The sequence below is a fragment of the Cnephaeus nilssonii genome, assembly GCF_951640355.1.
Source record: "Cnephaeus nilssonii genome assembly, chromosome: 11".
Lineage (NCBI taxonomy): Eukaryota > Metazoa > Chordata > Mammalia > Chiroptera > Vespertilionidae > Cnephaeus > Cnephaeus nilssonii.
The window spans coordinates 12,707,384-12,725,711 of NC_137082.1; the positions used below are offsets into that span (position 1 = coordinate 12,707,384).

At 47.5% G+C, this 18,328-nt stretch overlaps 1 protein-coding gene across 2 annotated transcripts in view; it reads left to right on the plus strand.

Annotated features, from left to right (window-relative positions):
* Positions 1-180: 180 nt before the first annotated feature.
* Positions 181-18,328, plus strand: part of ABHD12 (abhydrolase domain containing 12, lysophospholipase) — a 72,898-nt gene continuing 54,750 nt past the window's right edge. The window contains exon 1 of one of the 2 annotated variants that reach the window (XM_079783975.1): positions 181-498. In XM_079783975.1, coding sequence (XP_079640101.1) covers positions 308-498 — 191 coding nt within the window. In that variant the 5' untranslated portion in view covers positions 181-307. Of the gene's footprint in view, positions 504-18,328 lie in introns of both variants that reach the window. The other variant, XM_079783976.1, reaches the window with a different exon arrangement.

Here is an 18,328-nt window from a genome sequence, read left to right on the forward strand (position 1 = left end):
CCGCCAGCCGCTCAGCCGGCCTCCACCAGGATGCACCGTGCGGTTACATCCGCCCTCTTCCAAGATGGCTTCCGGTCGGCGCCGGGGACTCTGGGTGGAGGCGGGGAGGAGGCGGGCCGGGGCGGGCCCGGCGGGAGCTGGGCGCTGATTGGCCCCCGCGGTCCGTAGCCGGCTGCGGCGACCAGGAGCTGGAATGTGAGGGGCGGCGGGCTCCCGGCGGCGGCATCTCCTGGAGCGGCGGCGACTGCGGCGCGGGAGGTGCGGACAAGGCCAGCTGCGCTCGGGGGCCGGCCGCGACGGCCGCGGGATGAGGAAGCGGACGGAGCCAGTCGCCTTGGAGCATGAGCGCTGCGTCGCCTTGGGCTCGTCTTCCTCCGGCTTGACCGCCCCGGTGCTGGACGCCGACTGCCGCCTGAAGCGCAACTTGCGTTTGGCGGGCAAGGCGCCGGCTGAGCCGCGCTGCGCCGCCGACGCGGGCATGAAGCGAGCGCTAGGCAGGTGAGGTGAGGCCCCTCCATAAGTTACCCGGCCTGCGGGAGCGCCCCACGCCTACCCTCCATCCTTCCGAGGCCTCCCCCGACCTCCCGACGCCCTCCCCTCTCCGGTCCCTGAATCCCTGCATCCCTTTCCCAGGTCCCTACCCGCAGGAGCGCCCCTGCCAGCCCCCCACTCCCCTGCAGCCCCCACGTTGTCTTCTGGCCCCCACCCAGCCAGCCCTCTGAAGCCAGCCCCGCACCCCTACCCTCTCCCCGGTGAGCCATTAGGGACCCCTTCAGCAACGAGCTGGACGAGCGTCTCCCAGGGAGATGGAGTGGCTGGGAAATCACGACTCCGCGCGGGGAGAGGAGGAGGATGGGGGGAGGTGTTCCCCGGGGAGGCGGGACAGCGGAAGGGTGGGCGCCGGACCCCGAGAGCTTTGGCCCCACGCGGATCTCCTCCGCCTTGGGCTCAACCCCGCAGCGCCCCTCTCACTAGGTTGGCGTGCACGGAAGCTGACGGGCACCCGGTTTCTCGCTTAGCGAATCCTTCTCTCGGGTAACTAGTTGTCAGGAGTGGCATTCTCTGCTCAGAACGGCCAGCCCTTTAGGGAAAAGTTGAATGGGCTGCTGTGTCCCAGGGAAAGGGAGGATGCTCCGCGTTCCCGGCTGTTGGAGGGAAACCTGTCGTTCGCTCTGCAGTTGGCCGCTAGCGCTTTGAAATTTGTCCGCTGGAGTGTCTCCTTGGGGATCTCCGTAACGTCGGGAAGTCATTTGGTTGGGTTTTCGCTTTTGTAGATAAATACGCTTATGTACAACTGACTTCAAAATTGAGATAGTATATTGAACATGGCCAGATTTCTCGCCCATGAGCTGGTTTCTTAACCATCTGGCTGTTTGTAGAACGTATCATTCATGGCAGTTTTGAAGTCCTGATGTTTCAGGGTGTTGGGAAGAAGTTGGTGTAGTCTCAGGTGCTGTATCAGAGTCATTTCCTCCAGGGCGAACTGGAATGCCCTTAAAATGGACATTGGGCACTTCAGTGTAAAATATTTATTCAAATAGTCCCTAAATATTATCAATTGCCTAAAAGATCAGTACATTTACAATATGAATGTTTGGATAAATAAAAACAGTAGCTCCTTCAAAATTCAATTTTATTTTTTAATCATGAAATTAAACTACATACTCCTCTAAGTAAGTGCTTTCCATAATCCTAGAAGGTCAGGGAATGACAGTATTTTTTATTAAAAAATCATGATTAGCGTTAGTGCACTTTTATTAACAGGCTTAGCATAGCACTTAGGTAGGTTGGGAAATACTTTAAAGAAATCAAATGGTGATGCACAGTAATGTTTGGAGAAACGATGCTGACTTGATACCTCCCTTGAAAGATGTACTATGTTAAAAGGATTTGTATGGGGGACAAAAGAGAGACCTTCAAGTGGTGTTCCTGTCCTCTGGATAAACAAAAGGCTGTTAGGGGAATAAAAAGAAAAGCGGAGGGCAGAAAGGCCAAATTTGTGTGGTATACCATGGCTTCCTTCCCTGTTGCCTGTAATTCTCCTGGGCATTATCCTGCTTAGTTTTCTCCTGTAGCCGGGTCTCTGCTCAACTGTCACCTCCTCCGAGAGGCCTTCCCAGACCAGCATATCCAAAAGAGCTTTCATGCCACCTCTAACCCCCTTATTGTGTTTATTTTGTTCTTCATTGCATTTATCCCTTACCTGACCTTGTAATTGCCTGCATACTTGACTTGCTTTGTGGGTTGTCTCCTCCCTCATAAGAATGAGAGCAGGGATATTGTTTTCTCCATTTCTCATCTCCAGTGCCTGGCACTTAGTAGGTGGGAGAAAATACTTGCTGAATTAATGACTAAGATAAATACCTAGAACTGGAATTGCTGGCCAAGGTTGTGTGTTAACTTTGAAAGGTAACGCCAAAGTGCCTTCCAAAGAAGTTGTGGTTTGTAACTCCCTCCAGCAGTGTCAGCTGCCACCCCAAATATTGAATAGTACCATGTATTTTTACCTATTCTATTCGATTGAAGAAAACAACATCTGATTTGTAGCATTAATTTGCATTTCTTAATTGTGAGCTGGCAACTTTTGTGTTCTTTTATAAACTGTCATATATGTTTGGGATTATTTACATCTTTTAAGATCCTTCTTTGTTTGGGGTCCTCCTGCACATTTCTTTTACCTCTGTGGTGTACATGTTAAAATATACAAAAGTAGAGAAGATGATATAATGAACCTCCATATATCCATCACTTCATTTCAACAGTTTTCCATATTTGTCTATCATGGAATCATTTATTTGTCCTCCTCCATTTTTTGCAGGATGGGAGACTAGACTATTTTAAAATAAATGATTTTATCTATTAAAATAAATAAAATTATTTCATCTATAAATATTTCATAGTATGTCTTGAATAAATAAGGACTTTTGAGATATAAATAACCCCAATGCTATTATTTATCAGAATTAACAATTATCTGTAATTAATTTAATATTATCTAATAGTCTACATGCATCTTTACAGTTGTCTCAGAAATGTCTTCTTTTAGGTTGATTTGTTTTAAAATCCTGTACATTTCTTAAGTTTATTCCTAATTTTTTTTGCTGTGATTTGAAATAGGATCCTCTCTTATATTACATATTGTTATTAGTTGTTATTTATAATTTTATAATTTGCAATTTACATAATCTTACTTTCTAGTAATTTTTGCAGTGGTTCTCTTGGATTTTCCAGGTACATTATCTTGTCAGCTGTAAACAATAAGAATTTTGTACCTTGTTTTCTAATTTATATGTCTCTTGTTTCTTTTTATTATTATTATTATATTGTATTTCCAGAACAAGGTTAAATAATAGGGATGATATTGGGTACCCTTGTCTTGTTCCTGACTTTAATGAGAATGTTTTTAGTGTTTTTGCCACACTAGTTATTTTACTAAGGGGTGTGTTGTTGCTGTTTTTTGTTAATATATTTTATTGATTTTTTACAGAGAGGAAGGGAGAGGGATAGAGAGTTAGAAACATCAATGAGAGAGAAGCATCATGAGAGAGAAACATCGATCAGCTGCCTTCTACACACCCCCTACTGAGGATGTGCCCGCAACCAAGGTACATGCCCTTGACCAGAATTGAACCCGGGACCCTTCAGTCCGCAAGCTGATGCTCTATTCACTGAGCCAAACTGGTTAGGGCTGCTGTTTTGTTTTTAATAAAAAAACTCTGTTATTATGTAGTCAGCTACATTCTATTTATTTTACTTGGTAGTTTAACACTATTATTTGTGAGACTACTCTGTAATTTTCTTTTTAATGCCATTTTTTTCAAGTTATTTCAGTATTTTTATAGCTTTATTAAAAGCTTTTTCTTTCTCTTTGTTAGCTAGTTTAAATACTTTTAAAATGATCTGTTTCTTTAAATTTTGGTAGAATCCCCCTATAAAACTACCTATTTTTTAGAATATAAGCAACTTGAACAACTATTAAAGTTTCTTACATTTGTTATTTCTTTCTGGGTTCGTTTTGGTAATTTATATGCTTATAGAAAATCATTAGTTGTGTCCAGATTTTCCTCTGTACCTGGGGCTATTTCCCTAGTCTTGTTCCCCATTCTGTGTAGCTCCCTCATCTTTTCCCCCCTTGATTTAGGCTATGTGTCAATGTAAGAAACATTAAACTTGTGAAGAATTTTTGTGAGTTTATTTGAGTCAAGCTGTCGACAATTTCTGGGAAGCAAAATCTCAACAGACTGAGATGATGTTCCAGAGAATAGCAGTTTTGCACCTTATTTTATACATTACCATCAAAAGAGGAGATGTAAGTGGGTTACATGAAATCCATTGGTGATAGATTAGGGAGATAGAAGAAAGCAAAGTGGGGAAACCTCTTGGATTGCATGAAAAGTAAAATGATAGACATATACATCTTTTACATAGGTGGGTACAGGATAGTTAGCAGTCAACAACATGATAATAACAATGAAAGGCTCTGTGGCCTTCACACTGGAGCATTGGCTGTGCCCTGAGGGGTCTGGAAAAAGGGGAGTTGCCCTGACATTTCAAAGGAATGTTATTGTAGATGCAAAAGACAATACTAGTAAACTGGCTTAGTTAAGGTAAAGATTGACTTTTGCCAGGGAATATTCTAGCCTAGGACATGACTACCTGCCATAAATTGCTTTCAGTTAAAAAGTTTTAATTTCAGACAATGCTTTGTGTTTACTTTAGGTCTCAGAGTTTACAAGGCCTTCTCTGAGCTTGTCAGGTTAGCATGTGGCACCTTTTTGTCCATACAGGTAATAATATACCTACTACCTGAAAGGTTTGTGACGCAGGAAACAAGACAGAGTCCAGGCCATGGAAACGGGGGGAGGTTTTAATCTTGCGCTCCCGGGCGAAACTCACCGGTCCGAGAGTGGGCCAGGGGAGTTCGCGCCAAAACGGGGCTTAGGTACTTCCTTTATACAGCTGTTTAGTGAGGGGAGGGTGGAGGGCATGAGAGGTGTGGAATTCCTGCCTCGGGCAGGGGTCTGGAAAGGCTGGCAAGGTCTGGGAAGGCGCCAGTTATCTTTGTCACCATCTACCTTGTGGATGCTTGCAGGGCTGTGGTCTTTCCCCCCTGCCTTGACCTAACATCCCGGCCTTTTTGGTGATAGGGGGCGCCGAAATCGTCCTGGCTACTTCCTGCTGATCAGGGGCGAAGAGGGTGGGGGATGTTAAAGGCCAGGGTCAGGCAGAGGCTGGTTGAGGGTGAGGGGCAGCCTAGTGTAGGGATGGAGCAGGAGCTGGTTTACAGTCACCGGTGACATTTCTGCGATCCGGGAGCGGATGAATTTGAGGAGGCAGGGAGCTAGGGGAAAAAAAAGACACAGATGAGAATTAGGGGCCCTATCAGGGGTAGGGTCCAGGTAGCTCTAAAGAGAGTTGTTCCGGGAGTGTCTTGCACGTAATTCTTCACTCAGCTTAGTCAGGGTCTGCACGTTCTGTTCCACCACTCCGGACTCGTTGATGTAGTAGCAGCATTCTTCTTGAAGGAACATGCAGGTTCCTCCTCTTTTCGCAGCAAGAAGGTCTAGGGCCCGTCGGTTCTGCAGGGCTATTTGGGCTACCGATGTTACTTGCCGCTGCAGGGAGGCTAAGGAGGCAGTAGTAGACTCCAGGGCTATCTGGAGTCTGTCATTGAAATCCTGAGCAGAGATTATGCTGTTCCCAAGGGCCCCCCCCAGCGAGGCCTATCGAGGCAGCGATACTTACCCCCAACATGACAGGGAGGAAGGCGGCCCTGCGGGCCCGGGGGTGGGATGAAGGGAGAAACCAGGCAAGCTCCGACTCCCCATACAAGGTTAGCTGGGGAACTACTGTGACTGCAAAGCAAGGCCCGGGGTCAGAGGAGTTTATGCAGTTGCTTAAGGTGCCGTTGCACCAAAAGAAGGTACCCGAGCTGGCCTTGTGGGACTGGCTGCAGTGTGGTTTTGGGTACAGTTCCAAGTGACCCGTCCCACAGTTACCGGGTTGCTGGTCTGGTAGCATATCCGTGGGGGCAAGGTGGGCTCTGGAGTTCCCGGTTCCCAGAGGGGAATGCCAGCCAGGGGAGGCTGACATTCACCGTGTCCTTGGGTTCCTGGAGGAGTCATGAGTGGGACGGCAGCCAGCAAAGGTCTTTGGAGAGAGACACATAAAAAGCAGTGCGAGACATTGGGCAGGGTGCGGGTCTCGTTAAGGAATAGTAGAGTGTGTTGGATAAGTTGGAGCCAAGAAGACAGGACTTCTACCTGGGGGGATCAGGCAGCTTCCCTTTAAGGGAATGTTCGGCCTGTAGCATGCTTTTGGAGACCTGGATTTGGGCCTCCTGGGCCATGATATATTCCCGGGAGATGTAGATGGTCCCTGAAGGGGTTGAGCTCCAACCACCCCCATATAGTTTTCCCATAACGCCTGCAACCCATCGCTGGTCCCAGGGGTCCCAGACCCTGATGTTGAAGGTCCCGTCTTTCCAGAAAAAGGGGCCAGAAGTGACCTCATTGTAGGCATCATGGATGACACAGCCTGACCAGCGCCAACCCCCACAGGTGTTGACGTCACGATTACACCTGTCTGGGTTCCGCTGGTTGTAAGCAGAGTAGGCATATGGTCGGCCACTGTTGGACACTGACTGGAGGTCAAAAGCAATCAGGATCTCCGCCTGGCATCCGACCAGAGGGCAGTCCTGAGATCCTACCTGCCGGGTGACTTGTGTGCTGTCCTGGTCGTAGGTTTCACGGACCTTGAACCTCCACACATAAGCAGGTGGGGGTGGGTGTAGGTTGCCCAGGGCTGGGAGGAGAAGGAGGAGGAGGAGGGCGGCTAAGGCAGACCTTAGTGGGGCCCAACACCTCACATTTATAGAAGTCATGCTGCTCCAGAGTCCTCTTGAGTCTGGAGAGGTGGTGCCACGATGGATCTTCAAGTAGTTTGGCTGCAGTGGGGGTGGTGAGGATTACTGTGTGCAGTCCCGTCCACCTGTCAGCCTGTTCCCGTAGCAGCTGCCTGCCAGTCCTGCCCTGGGAGGTGTCCCCTCATTTGATGTGTAGGAAAGTTGGGGCGCATTCCTCCCTGGGGTGAGCAGGAGGAGCAGGCACTTGTGACTGCCTCTCGCAGTGTGGGCGAGGTGAAGAGGGATGAAGGCCGTCTCCAGGGTCCACTCCAGTGTTACTATCGTGTAGGAGGCTTTCTGACGTCCCTGGGGGTCTAGACAAGAGCTTCCATCCACAAACAGAGTTAAGTCAGGATTAGAGAGAGGAAGATCTGAAAGTCCCGCCCGAGGTTGAGTGAGGGCCTCTGACGACCTCGGGGCAGGAGCGCTTTGCTGCAGGTTGGGTGGAGGCAGCGGGAAGGAGAGTGGCTGGGTTCAGGGCTGGGGACTGAGTTAGGGGGATGTCAGGACTCTCCAGGAGCAGGAGATGGAGTTCCTGCATTTGAGAGGGGGCAAGGAGAGATAAGGATCGGTGTGACAGAAGATCCTGGAGAAGACCTGTAAGGGTTGCTGGAGGCCAATCTTCTGGGCCTCCTTGGTGAGAGCAGCAGCTGCAGCCAGAGCCCGGAGGCAGGGCTGCAATTCCCGAACTGTGGGATCAAGCTGTCTGGACAGGTAGGCTGCGGGGTGAAGGCTGGAAGAATCCTACCAGTGGAGGCCAGCTGTATGCCTCTGAGACGTGTCCAGGGAGGGGCTGCAGAGAAGGAGATCATCTCCATACTGGAGGAGAGTGCTGGGTTCTAATGAGCATTGTCGGAGGTCTCTGTTAGGCCTGGCCAAACAGATGAGGGCTGTCTCTGAACCCCTGGGGCAGGACCGTCCAGGTGAGTGGGTCCTTTTAAAATCCTTGTCAACAGTTAACTTTAAAACTTCTTGGAACAGGCCTCTAACTGCTTGAATTCAGAACTGAGTTTCTGATAAGCCTGTGCCAGCAAGAAAGTTGTTCTCTAGGGAGGGAGGAGAGGGGGAGAGGGCGGGGTGAGAAGGCGCTGAGGCCAGAGCATGTTTGCCATCAATACCCATGACCGAGATCGTGGAAGGGGCAATGGCCTGGAAAAGGAGGGCAAGAACAGAGACGTAGCCCCCATATGATCAGGAAGGAGATCTGCTTACCCACTACCTTGAGCATTTACCTGGGGGCCCGGCGAGGGTGATGGGTCGTTGAGTCCTGGCATCTTCAGCCTTCAGCCAGTTCCAGCGTGGCCAGCGGCAGGTCATGACCTGGAAGGACCGCCCCTCTACGTTGAGACGCAGAGGGCCCGTCACTTTTCCAGGGGCAGTCACTTTTCCAGTGGCCGCTTTGACCGCACGCTGGGCAAGGCTGGGCTGGAGCCCGGGGTTGGGGCACTGTGGCCTTCGTACTGGAAGCATCCTCTCGTTGCACCCCCACCACGCACAGTCCCTCTTGGACCATGCATGGCTGCCATCGGCCCCAAAGGTAGCAAGGTTTGGGTTTGCAGACTCATCTCCTGTCGAAGGCGGGCGTACTCTGCCTGGTCCTCACGGGCATTGAAAACCTTAAATGCCATATTCACCAGATCCCGGACAAGGGTCTGAGGGCCATCCTCTGTCTTTTTTAACTTTTTTTCGGATATCTGGGGCTGACTGCGAAATGAAGTGAGTGGCTAGAACTGTTGCTCCGGCCGGGGACCCAGGGTCTAGGCGGGTATATAAGGTCAGAGCCTCAGTCAGCCTGTTAAGGAAGACCGCGGGGTTCTCATCTGGTCCCTGAGTAACTTCCCTCAGCTTGTCAAAATTAACTACCTTGTGGGAGACGACCTGTAGGCCGGCTATTAGGCATTGGAGCATCTGGTCTCGATGTCGGCGCCCCTCTCGCCCTTCCGGCGTATCTAGTTGGTACACCCAGCCTGGTTCCTGACGAGGAACGGCCTGGGGAGGTCGGGGAGTGAGGATGGGGGAAGGGAGGGAGCGGACGGCAGGGCAGAAGGAGGCAGGGCGGAAGGAGCCCTGTTGCAGGGAGGCAGGGAGGAAGAGGAGGCGGGGCCGCGGACCGGGGGCTCCAGGGTCCGAGCCCGGGTCGCTGTCGGGGCGTCCTGTGCCTGAGCCAGGGGCGCTGCCCGCCCTCCCCATGCCTGCTCCCTTGCCGCCTCCGCTCCCCCACCCCGGAGCGCGCGGGAGCCAGCTGTTTGGAGGGCTTGCGGGATGGCGGGCGGGGGGCTCTGCGGCGGCGATGGTTGCAGCCGCGGGGAAGAAAGCGCAGCGGCGGCCGCGGGAGGGAGCGGCGCGATCGCGGTGGTGTTACCCACGGCCGCGGAAGCCGCGGGTGGGCAGGTGAGGTGCTGCCGAGAAAGCACCTGCCACGGGGAAGAAAGGGAGCCGTGGCGAAGGAGGAGGAAGAGGAGGGGGCCGAAAGCGTTCGGCGGGAGCAAGAGGGGTGGAAGTGAGAGAGCAGCTGCATCCAAAGAGTCAGAGAATAGAAGGAGCAGAGGAGGACAGAGTCAGAGAGAACAGAAGGAGCAGAGGGAGGGACGGGAGCGCAGATTGAAAAAGGCCTGGACATATGGAACCTCCAGCCCCTTCCCAGCTCTTCAGCAGGAATTGTTAAGGTCGGTCAGGATGTTAAAATCTAAAGTCCCATCTTCAGGCCATTGTGACCTGTTGTCCAATTCATACTGAGGCCATGCCACGGTACAGAAGTAAATGAGGCGTTTAGGACGCAGATCCTGGGACAGGCCCAGCTTAGCCAGATTGGTGAGCAGGCACCCGAGTGGTGCCTGCGAGTCAATTTTGGATTTCTGATTGCCCATTTTGAAACCTAGGGTCAGTAGCAAAGGCCCAAGGATCAGCGTCCCAATCGTTGAGCCAAGGCTACGGACGGGAATCCGAGGGATGGTGGGAGACGTCTCTCGCCGACCCCCTGGGATCCGGAATGAGGCCAAAAGGCCGGAGACCGAGGGGAAGTAGAAACGTCTTCACTACCCCCCAGGGTCAGAACCTTTCCTGGAAAGGTCCGGAGGGCTATGCCCGGAAAGCAATCTCTGACGCGGACCGCGATTTACGGACAGAGACGCGGACGGAGGACCCTAGGAGTCAATAGGGACTGGGACTCACCAACTGACGCTGCCGAGCTGGAAAGAAGCCTGAGGGTTCCGGGGAGACAAGTGGGGAGGGTTACCCCAAATGGGATACACACTCAATCCCCACCCGGGTTTCGGTACCAGATGAAAGGTTTGTGACGCAGGAAACAAGACAGAGTCCAGGCCATGGAAACGGGGGGAGGTTTTAATCTTGCGCTCCCGGGCGAAACTCACCGGTCCGAGAGTGGGCCAGGGGAGTTCGCGCCAAAACGGGGCTTAGGTACTTCCTTTATACAGCTGTTTAGTGAGGGGAGGGTGGAGGGCATGAGAGGTGTGGAATTCCTGCCTCGGGCAGGGGTCTGGAAAGGCTGGCAAGGTCTGGGAAGGCGCCAGTTATCTTTGTCACCATCTACCTTGTGGATGCTTGCAGGGCTGTGGTCTTTCCCCCCTGCCTTGACCTAACACTACCTACCCATGCACCTGTTATCGGATAAATCAGTGGGCCAGATTTCCCAGGCACGAGTGAGTGTGAGGTTCTTGAGGTACTGCTGAAGTAAGCATTTTCAGGAACCCCCATGGGAGAATGAGATGTGGTAGAAGGCTTTATTTGCATGGAGTTACATTCCTCGGGTTGTAAAGTCCCAAGTCCCTTAAACCAGTCCTGAAAGAGGTGCAGCAGCAGGGCCAAAAGCAATGCCAGTGTCCATCCAGAATGTCCATTGCAAGTTGCAGCTGGGGTCTGGACAGTACTAGTCTAATTGAAGCCCATTAGTCCATTGTGTGGGCACAGGGGAGCGCAGCCCCTGCAAAAGGAGAGCCAGGAGCCTGGCCTGCAAATGCCAAGAGAGGGGACTTCCTTTTTTTACAAGCTTAAATATTCAGGTTTTTCACTCTCAGTGGCCACGCCTATTCTGGCCATTTAACCTGTTCCCAGGTGTGATTGACAAACAGCCACCTTCCACATCACTCAGACCTTACTGAACATGTGTCCAAACTGCCTTTGTCCAGTCCCCCGTTGATCAGCAGGAAATAAACTTGGAGAATGTTAATTTACAGCTTTCTAACAAAGCTATGTAAATGGCATGCCTATATTATCTAGTGTTCCCTTTACTCCTTTCCTGTTAAATAATAACCAGATTGTTAACAATGGTATCACACGTATCAAATATATATTATTTATTAATTCTGGGAGACCAGGATGATGCTGAGGGCTGTAGAGAAGTGCTGAGAACTTGTTTTTTTCTGAAGGAGGCAGCAGTTACTGTTTTCTCTCCTGTTGTTGCCTGGCAGGAATGTGGGACCAGGGTGGCCAGATCTTCCAGTCTCTCCAGAAGACTAACTGGTTGTGTGTGTGTGATCTCTGACTTTTAATTTAGTTTTTTTTTTCTTCTTTTTAATCCTCATCCAAGGAGTGAGGATATTTTTCCCATTTATTTTTTAGAGAGAGTGGAAGGGGAGAGAGATAAAAGAGAGAGAGCGAGTGAAACATTGAGAGAGAGGCACGTCAGTTGGTTGCCTTCTGCAATCTGCAACCCAGGTGTGTGCTCTTGACCAGGAAGCGAACCCATTACCCTCCAGTGAGCAGGTAAACGCTCTAACCACTGAGACACACTGGCCAGGGTGATCTCTAACTTTTTAAACATTGGCAACCAATTCAGAAGAAAACAACTTTGGAGGTCAAAATAAACCTAGTTTTGTTTTTTTTTTAAATTTCTGGATTTAAATTTCTGATTATTCTTAAAGGTAAATGTTTATCTAACTCAACCTGCATTCCACAAGTGGATAAACTAGATAATTAGTTTTGATTTGCAGTCTGGTATGAGGAAGGGCTTGCCAAATGAGAGATTTTGTGGGCCTTTCATGTTCTTTTCAGTAACCCTGGAGTTCTTGGAAATATGCATTAAAGGCATAAATGGTCTAAATTGTACCCTATGAAGGCAGTAATGAGATGTATAGGTCTGTGTGTTTCAGTCGGCTAGGCTTTAGCCTTCAATTTCCAGCCCTCAGGCCAGATCTGCAGGATGACGGAGATATTTGGCTGCATGGGAGGTAGCATAGCTGTCAACGTAGGAAATATTCAAACTTGTGAAGAATATTTGTGAGTTTATTTGAGCCAAACTGTCCATGATTGCTGCGAGGCAAATCTCAATGGATTGAGATAATGCTCCAGAGAATAGCAGTTTTGTACCTTATTTTATACATTACAATCAAAAGAGGAGATGTAAGTGGGTTGGTTACATGAAATCCATTGGTGATAGATTAGGGAGGTGGGAGAAAGCTAAGTGGGGAAATATCTAGGATTGGAGGAAAAGTAAAATGATAGACACATACATCTTTTACATAGGTTAGTACAGGATAGTGTTATGTCAACAATTAACAAGATAAAGAGAAGATTTATCGTTTCCACCTAGATGTGTTGGTTGTGCCCTGAGGGGTCTGGATAAAGGGGAGTTACCCTGACATTTCAAAGGAATGTTGTTATAGATGCAAAAGACAATAAGGCAGGTTTAGCTAAGGTAATGATTGACTTTTTGTCAGGGAAGAGTCTAGCCTAGGACATGAGTACCCACCATAAACTGCTTTTAGTTTAAAAGGTTTTAATTTCAGACCATCTTTGGTGGTTATTTTAGGTCTCTGAGCATACAAGGCCACTAAGCACGCCTTCCCTGAGCTTGTCAGGTTTAGTATGTGGTCCCTTAAAATCCACATAGTGATGAACCCTTGCATGTAAACACAGAAGAACTGAGGTATCACCTTGTTTCCTCCTTGAGCCAAAGGAAGGGACTTCATTAGAGCTGCTAATGGCTTCACCATAACCTGGAAAGGTGGGTGACTGAGGTTAACCTCTGTCGTCTTGGACATTAGCCTTCCTGGGAGTTAATATTAAGCCCACCTTCTAAGCCTCTCTTTATCCATCGAGAAGATGAGAGTGTGTTCTGAGTTAGCTTTTGTAGTTAAGGTTTGCTTTTTCCCATCCCCTTTCTCCTCTTACTCCCCCAGAGTATAATATAGTTTGTGCCTGGACTGTGACAAGCAAGGGCCAGACTTTGTTACGAAGCCTCAGCAGGGGGCCCTGGTTGGGTCCATCTCTTCCCAGTTGTGGTTTATCTTATCAAGGCCAGATCCCAGGACTCTGGAACGGGGCTCTTTGTTTGCATTTGGTGGAACTCTGTGTCCTTGTACGTGTGCTTGCTTCCCAGTTCTTTTCAGCTGGTGTGTACTCTCTTCTCAAGGGAGTGTCTCTTCTACAGTAGCTTTGAGCAGACACTGCTCAAATGTGGGAAATATTTTAGGGTAGATTAAAAGCTCCTGAAGACACTTTCATGGAGATAGCCTTAGAAAGAGGTATAGAAGATGGGTCACTTTCTCAGGATATGTTGACAGTGACAAAAACGGGATGCTGTTCCAGACTCAGGGTCTTCCATTAGGGCACTTTTCTTTCCAAAATGAAGTCTGTAGAAAAGTTTTCTGGAATAGGGTCTTGAAAACTGACATATTAAGTTAACACTCTTGACCCAGAGATGGTGCCTACAGAACTGGGGTGTCAGTGGATTTATGCTTTGCCAGAGAATTCTTTCAGCATGGAGAGTGGGTAAGTCGTTTGTTTCATCCTGAACTGAAGTCTGGACTGGCATTGAGAAAAGGGGATGCTGACACAGAGAAGAACAATATCTAGGAAGCCTTGATGAGAATGTCCAGTTAGCAGAAAGACTCATTGTTTAGGCTTGGTGCCCATTGTGGTACCATTTGCTATTACAGAGGAAAGCTTGCATAGATAACTGAGCCCCAAGTGAGTGTTTTCAGGTTCTGTGGCTTGAGGTGAGTTGCTTAACTTTCTGAGTTTGTTACTTCCTCTGTGATGTGGGGATAAAAATATCTTCCCTGTAGGATTGGGGTAAGGCTCAGTGGAATCTTCTATGCCATGATTATTATTAATATTATTAATTGAAAGTATTGAGAAAACTCTTGTTAACTTAGGTCAAATAGCATTTACCCTTCCCCGCCTTTTCCCCCCCAAAACTGTTATAGTATGTCTTAGCTAGTTTTCATGCCTATACTTTAGTTGTCTTCATGATTAATTAACATATTTGTTGGTATTAGAACAATTTTAAACAATACTGTTTGGTCATTCAACACTTTTTTCCACCTGTTTATTTAGCAGAGTTTGAATACCTGTTAGAGTAACTCTTCTAAGTGCTGAGGCTGCAGCATTGGGTGCAGGTCTTGTCTTCTGGACTTTACAGGGGGAGACAGATGCTTCATTAGGTGCTCAGAGCTTGGAAGAGAAAAGTAAAGCCAGTAAGGAGCAGCTACTCTGTGTGCACAGTTTGGGTGTAGAAGGCCTTTCTGCTAAGGGGACATTTGAATGGAATGCCACTGGCTGCTTTAGAGCAGAGAAATGTCATTACCATGTCACTCTGGCTACTGTAATGAGGACAAGCTGAGAGACTGTGGGAACAGAGGGACCAGATAGGAGTCATCCAGGCAACAGATGATGGGGTTAAGGCCTGGGGTAGCTATGGAAATGAGAAGTGTTACATTCTGGATCTGCTTTGAAGTAGGTGTCAACAGGATTTGCTGATCAATTAGTATGAAAAATCAAGGAGTGTCAGAGAGGATTCACCAGTTCTCTCCTGAGCAACAGGAAGAAGGGAGCTGCCATATGCTGAGATGAGATGATTATGGGAAGAGCAGGTGCTTTGGGGTGTAATGAGTTTTGTTTGGGCATGGTGAGGTGCTTATTAAATGTTCAAGTGGAGTAGATAGGAGGAGTTGGAGTTCAAGGAGAGTTAGAGCAACATATGACTGTTCGCCTATAGATGGTCTTCAGAGTTAGGATGGGGATCATAGGCTTGGCCTGGGCCCTGCATGGTTAGGGGCTGGGACAAAAGGAGGCTCAAGCCAAGGAGACCTGGAGGGAGGGAGTTGGAAGGAGAGCTAGGAGGAAGAGGTCGAGGCAGCCACTTGAAAGCCTGTTGCAGAGGAAAGCAAGATCTGCCACTGGATTTGATGACATGGAGATCAGTGGTTAACAAGTGTGGCCAATTGGAGTGGTGGGAGTAAGAGCCTGATGGAGTAGCTCAAGAGAGAGGAAGAAGTGTAGCTTTTTCAAGGCCCTTTTGCCATAAAAGGGAACAGTAATGAGGGGGGAGCTGAAGTGGGAGGAAGTTTCTGACCAGTGTTGCTAGAGGCCTTGGTATGCTCACAGGGACAACAATCCAATAGGAGAAAGACTGGCTCTGCAGGCTCTGTGGGCGTGGTGTCTCTGGGACCCAGTGCCCCAAGGCCAAGTGGAGGGTCCCCAGACCGGAAGGCAGGCTAAGGATGCTCTGAAGGTTCAAGGATTTCTTTGGGAAGCACTGGAAGTTCTCTTCTGGTTACTTCTGTTTTTTCTGAAATAAGAGCGAGGTCACCTGCTGAAGGGAAAGAAGGTCTTTCCTTTTCAGTTCTCTGTCTGGACCCAGTCTTAGTTTTCTGTTTTTGACCTGATCAGACATTTCCTACCATATTTCCTAAATTCTCATTGACATGAACAATCAAATTGCTTGTTAAGGACTCTTCTTTCTGACATGTAATGTTTCAAAAATGGATGATAAAAATGCCTCCCTATGGGACTTCATCCATGACTTGCAGTGTGTCTGAGAAGCCATGCATGTTTTGCACAGTGCTGCCCAGTTCTGGGGGGACTGAGCAGGAAGACAGCACTCCATGAGGTCCCTACACAATCCCAGTGAGGAAGGGAGGTCCCTACACAATCCCAGTGAGGAAGGGGTTAGAGCTGGGTTTGAGGAGGAGGTGGGAAAAAGATCAACATGAACTGAGGTCAAGATAGAGTGATTATGTGGGACCTAGGTAGAATTGTTACCTCAGGTTTTACTAATACACAAATAGCTAAATTTCTAAATAGAATTTGTCTTGAGATGGTACTTGTGGACTCTGTCTTAATCAGGTGATCTATTTACTAGGTATGAAAATGTCCTGAGAAGGTAAAAAGAGGACCGAGTAGATGGCTGTCAGTATAAGGAGTTTCAGAAGATTAATACTTCATTTTGCAAAGATGAAGGCAGAGAAAGGGTATCAGTGAAGGAATACAAGTGTATCTCAGGAATGCTAGGATTTAGGGTTTATTCTTGAAGCTTGAAAGAAGTGGCCCTGAGCTTTAAGGTAAAGAAAAGGAAGTTCAGATTGTTTTCAGTTCTTACCAGATTTGTGGGATCTCCACATAAGATTTAGATATATTGCCTGGCCGGCATGGCTCAGTGGTTGAGTGTGGAGGTCCCAGTTGGAGTCCCAGTTAGGCACATGCCGGGGTTGCAGGCTCGATCCACAGTGTGGGGTGTGCAGGAGGCAGCCAATCAGTGATTCTCTGTCATCATTGATATTTCTATCTCTCCCGCTCCCTTCCTTTCTGTAATCAATTTAAAAAAAAGATTTAGATATATTGACTGAAATATTCATAATGGGAAGGGAAAAATGTTCAAAGTCTAAGCAGGTCATTTTGATGCTGTAGTTCAGGGCCCTAAAAGAGATATATAGCTTTTAACCTTCATCTGTTTTCTTCTAATATTGTGTACAACAGAGACTCCCTATCCTTTTCATCCTGATTTGTGCCATCCTGGTCCTGGCATATCATGTTGTTTGTACCTGAAAGTGGCCATGTCACTGCTGGGTGTTTAGCAAGCAGTTATCATGCTAACAGAGGCCATGCTTTGCATTAGGTATGTAAAGATGAAAGAAGACAGTACCTTGGTCCCGTCCTGGTAGCTCAGTTGGTTAGCATGTCATCCTAATATATCAAAGTTTGATCCCCGGTCAAGGCATATACAAGAATCAATCAGTGAGTTCATGGATAGGTGGAACAACAGGTTGATGTTTCTTTCTCTCTTTTTCTTCTCTCTTTAAGATTAATGAATTAAAAAAATTTTTTAAAGAAGACGACAGTACCTATCCCCAGGGAGTTTGTTGTCTATCCATTTTTCTTCATGCAGCCATCAGCTCTTAATGTTCAAATATTTTTTAAAAATTGATTTTAGAGAGAGAGGAAGGGAGAGGGATAGAGAGGCACCCTCTCTGGCTCCGTTTGCTTCTCTCTTATTTTAATTTTTTTTCTCATTACAAAAGTAAAAAGATGTCTTAATAAAACTTTAAGGCAGAAGATAACTGAAAAAAATGGAAAATCCCTGGATAATTACTGTTTACATTATAGCATATACCAAGGATATTGCTTGCCTATTTGTACTTTCTTTTTTTTTTCTCCCCGCCCCCCCCCCAACACCTGTACTTTCATTTATTTAATAAATACTGTGGGCCTACTGTGTGCTAGAGGATGTGAATAAAACATTGCACAAGAGTCAGACAGGTCCCAGCCTTTATGGAACTTACATTCTCATGAAGGAGAGAGACAGCAAAAAGCTAGCAGGTAAATATTCAGTAAAATTTCAAGGAGTGGTAAAGTACTATGAAGAAAACTAAGCAATGCAGTGTTAAAACAAGACTATAGGCCCAAAATGGCCCGGTGTTATCAAACCAAGAGTTTGGGCTCTCCCAGAAATGGAATCATAACCAGTCAATCAGGATTCCTGTCACTAGCACTAGTTAGGTCATCTGCCTGACATACCCTCCCTTCCCCTAAAGGAAAGTGACCTTGCAACAACCAACCAGCCTTTTTGCCTAGTATACCTTCCTTCTCCATGCTTCCTTCTGCCTGTAAAATCTCATTTTATACAGCTTCTCTGAGCTCCTTTCTGTTTGCTAGATAGGATGCTTCCCAATTCACGAATTGCTGAGAGTAAAGCCAATAAGATCTTCAAAATATACTCAGCTGAATTTTGATATTTTAACAGTAGGTAATATAGTTGTGTGTAAAGCACCTGAAAATGAGCTGTGCTTTGGTGGTAAAACATTATAGTTTTGTTTATCTCTGCCAGGAGAGTAAGGCCTTTTCAGAGTAGGATACCTAGCTATTACTCAATTATGCAAACATCCCATGATTTTTTTTTAAATTATTTCTTTCCTCTGGGAACAGAGATATTTATGGGCTGCTCATGTATATTTTGTTAAGGGCTTAAAGTTTTCAATTTTGTTGAGTGAACAAAATCACTTGCTCCTGATATTGACTGTTCAAATAAAATTTGGAACTTTGTCTATCAGTTTCCACCTATAACTTGAGAAGGATTTAATCCAAATTTTAGTCTTGGGGAATGAATTTTGATTTTACTCTTTTGTTCCTTCTGAAAGAATATAATGGAATGTATGTGATATAATAGGATATATGTTGTAAAATGTA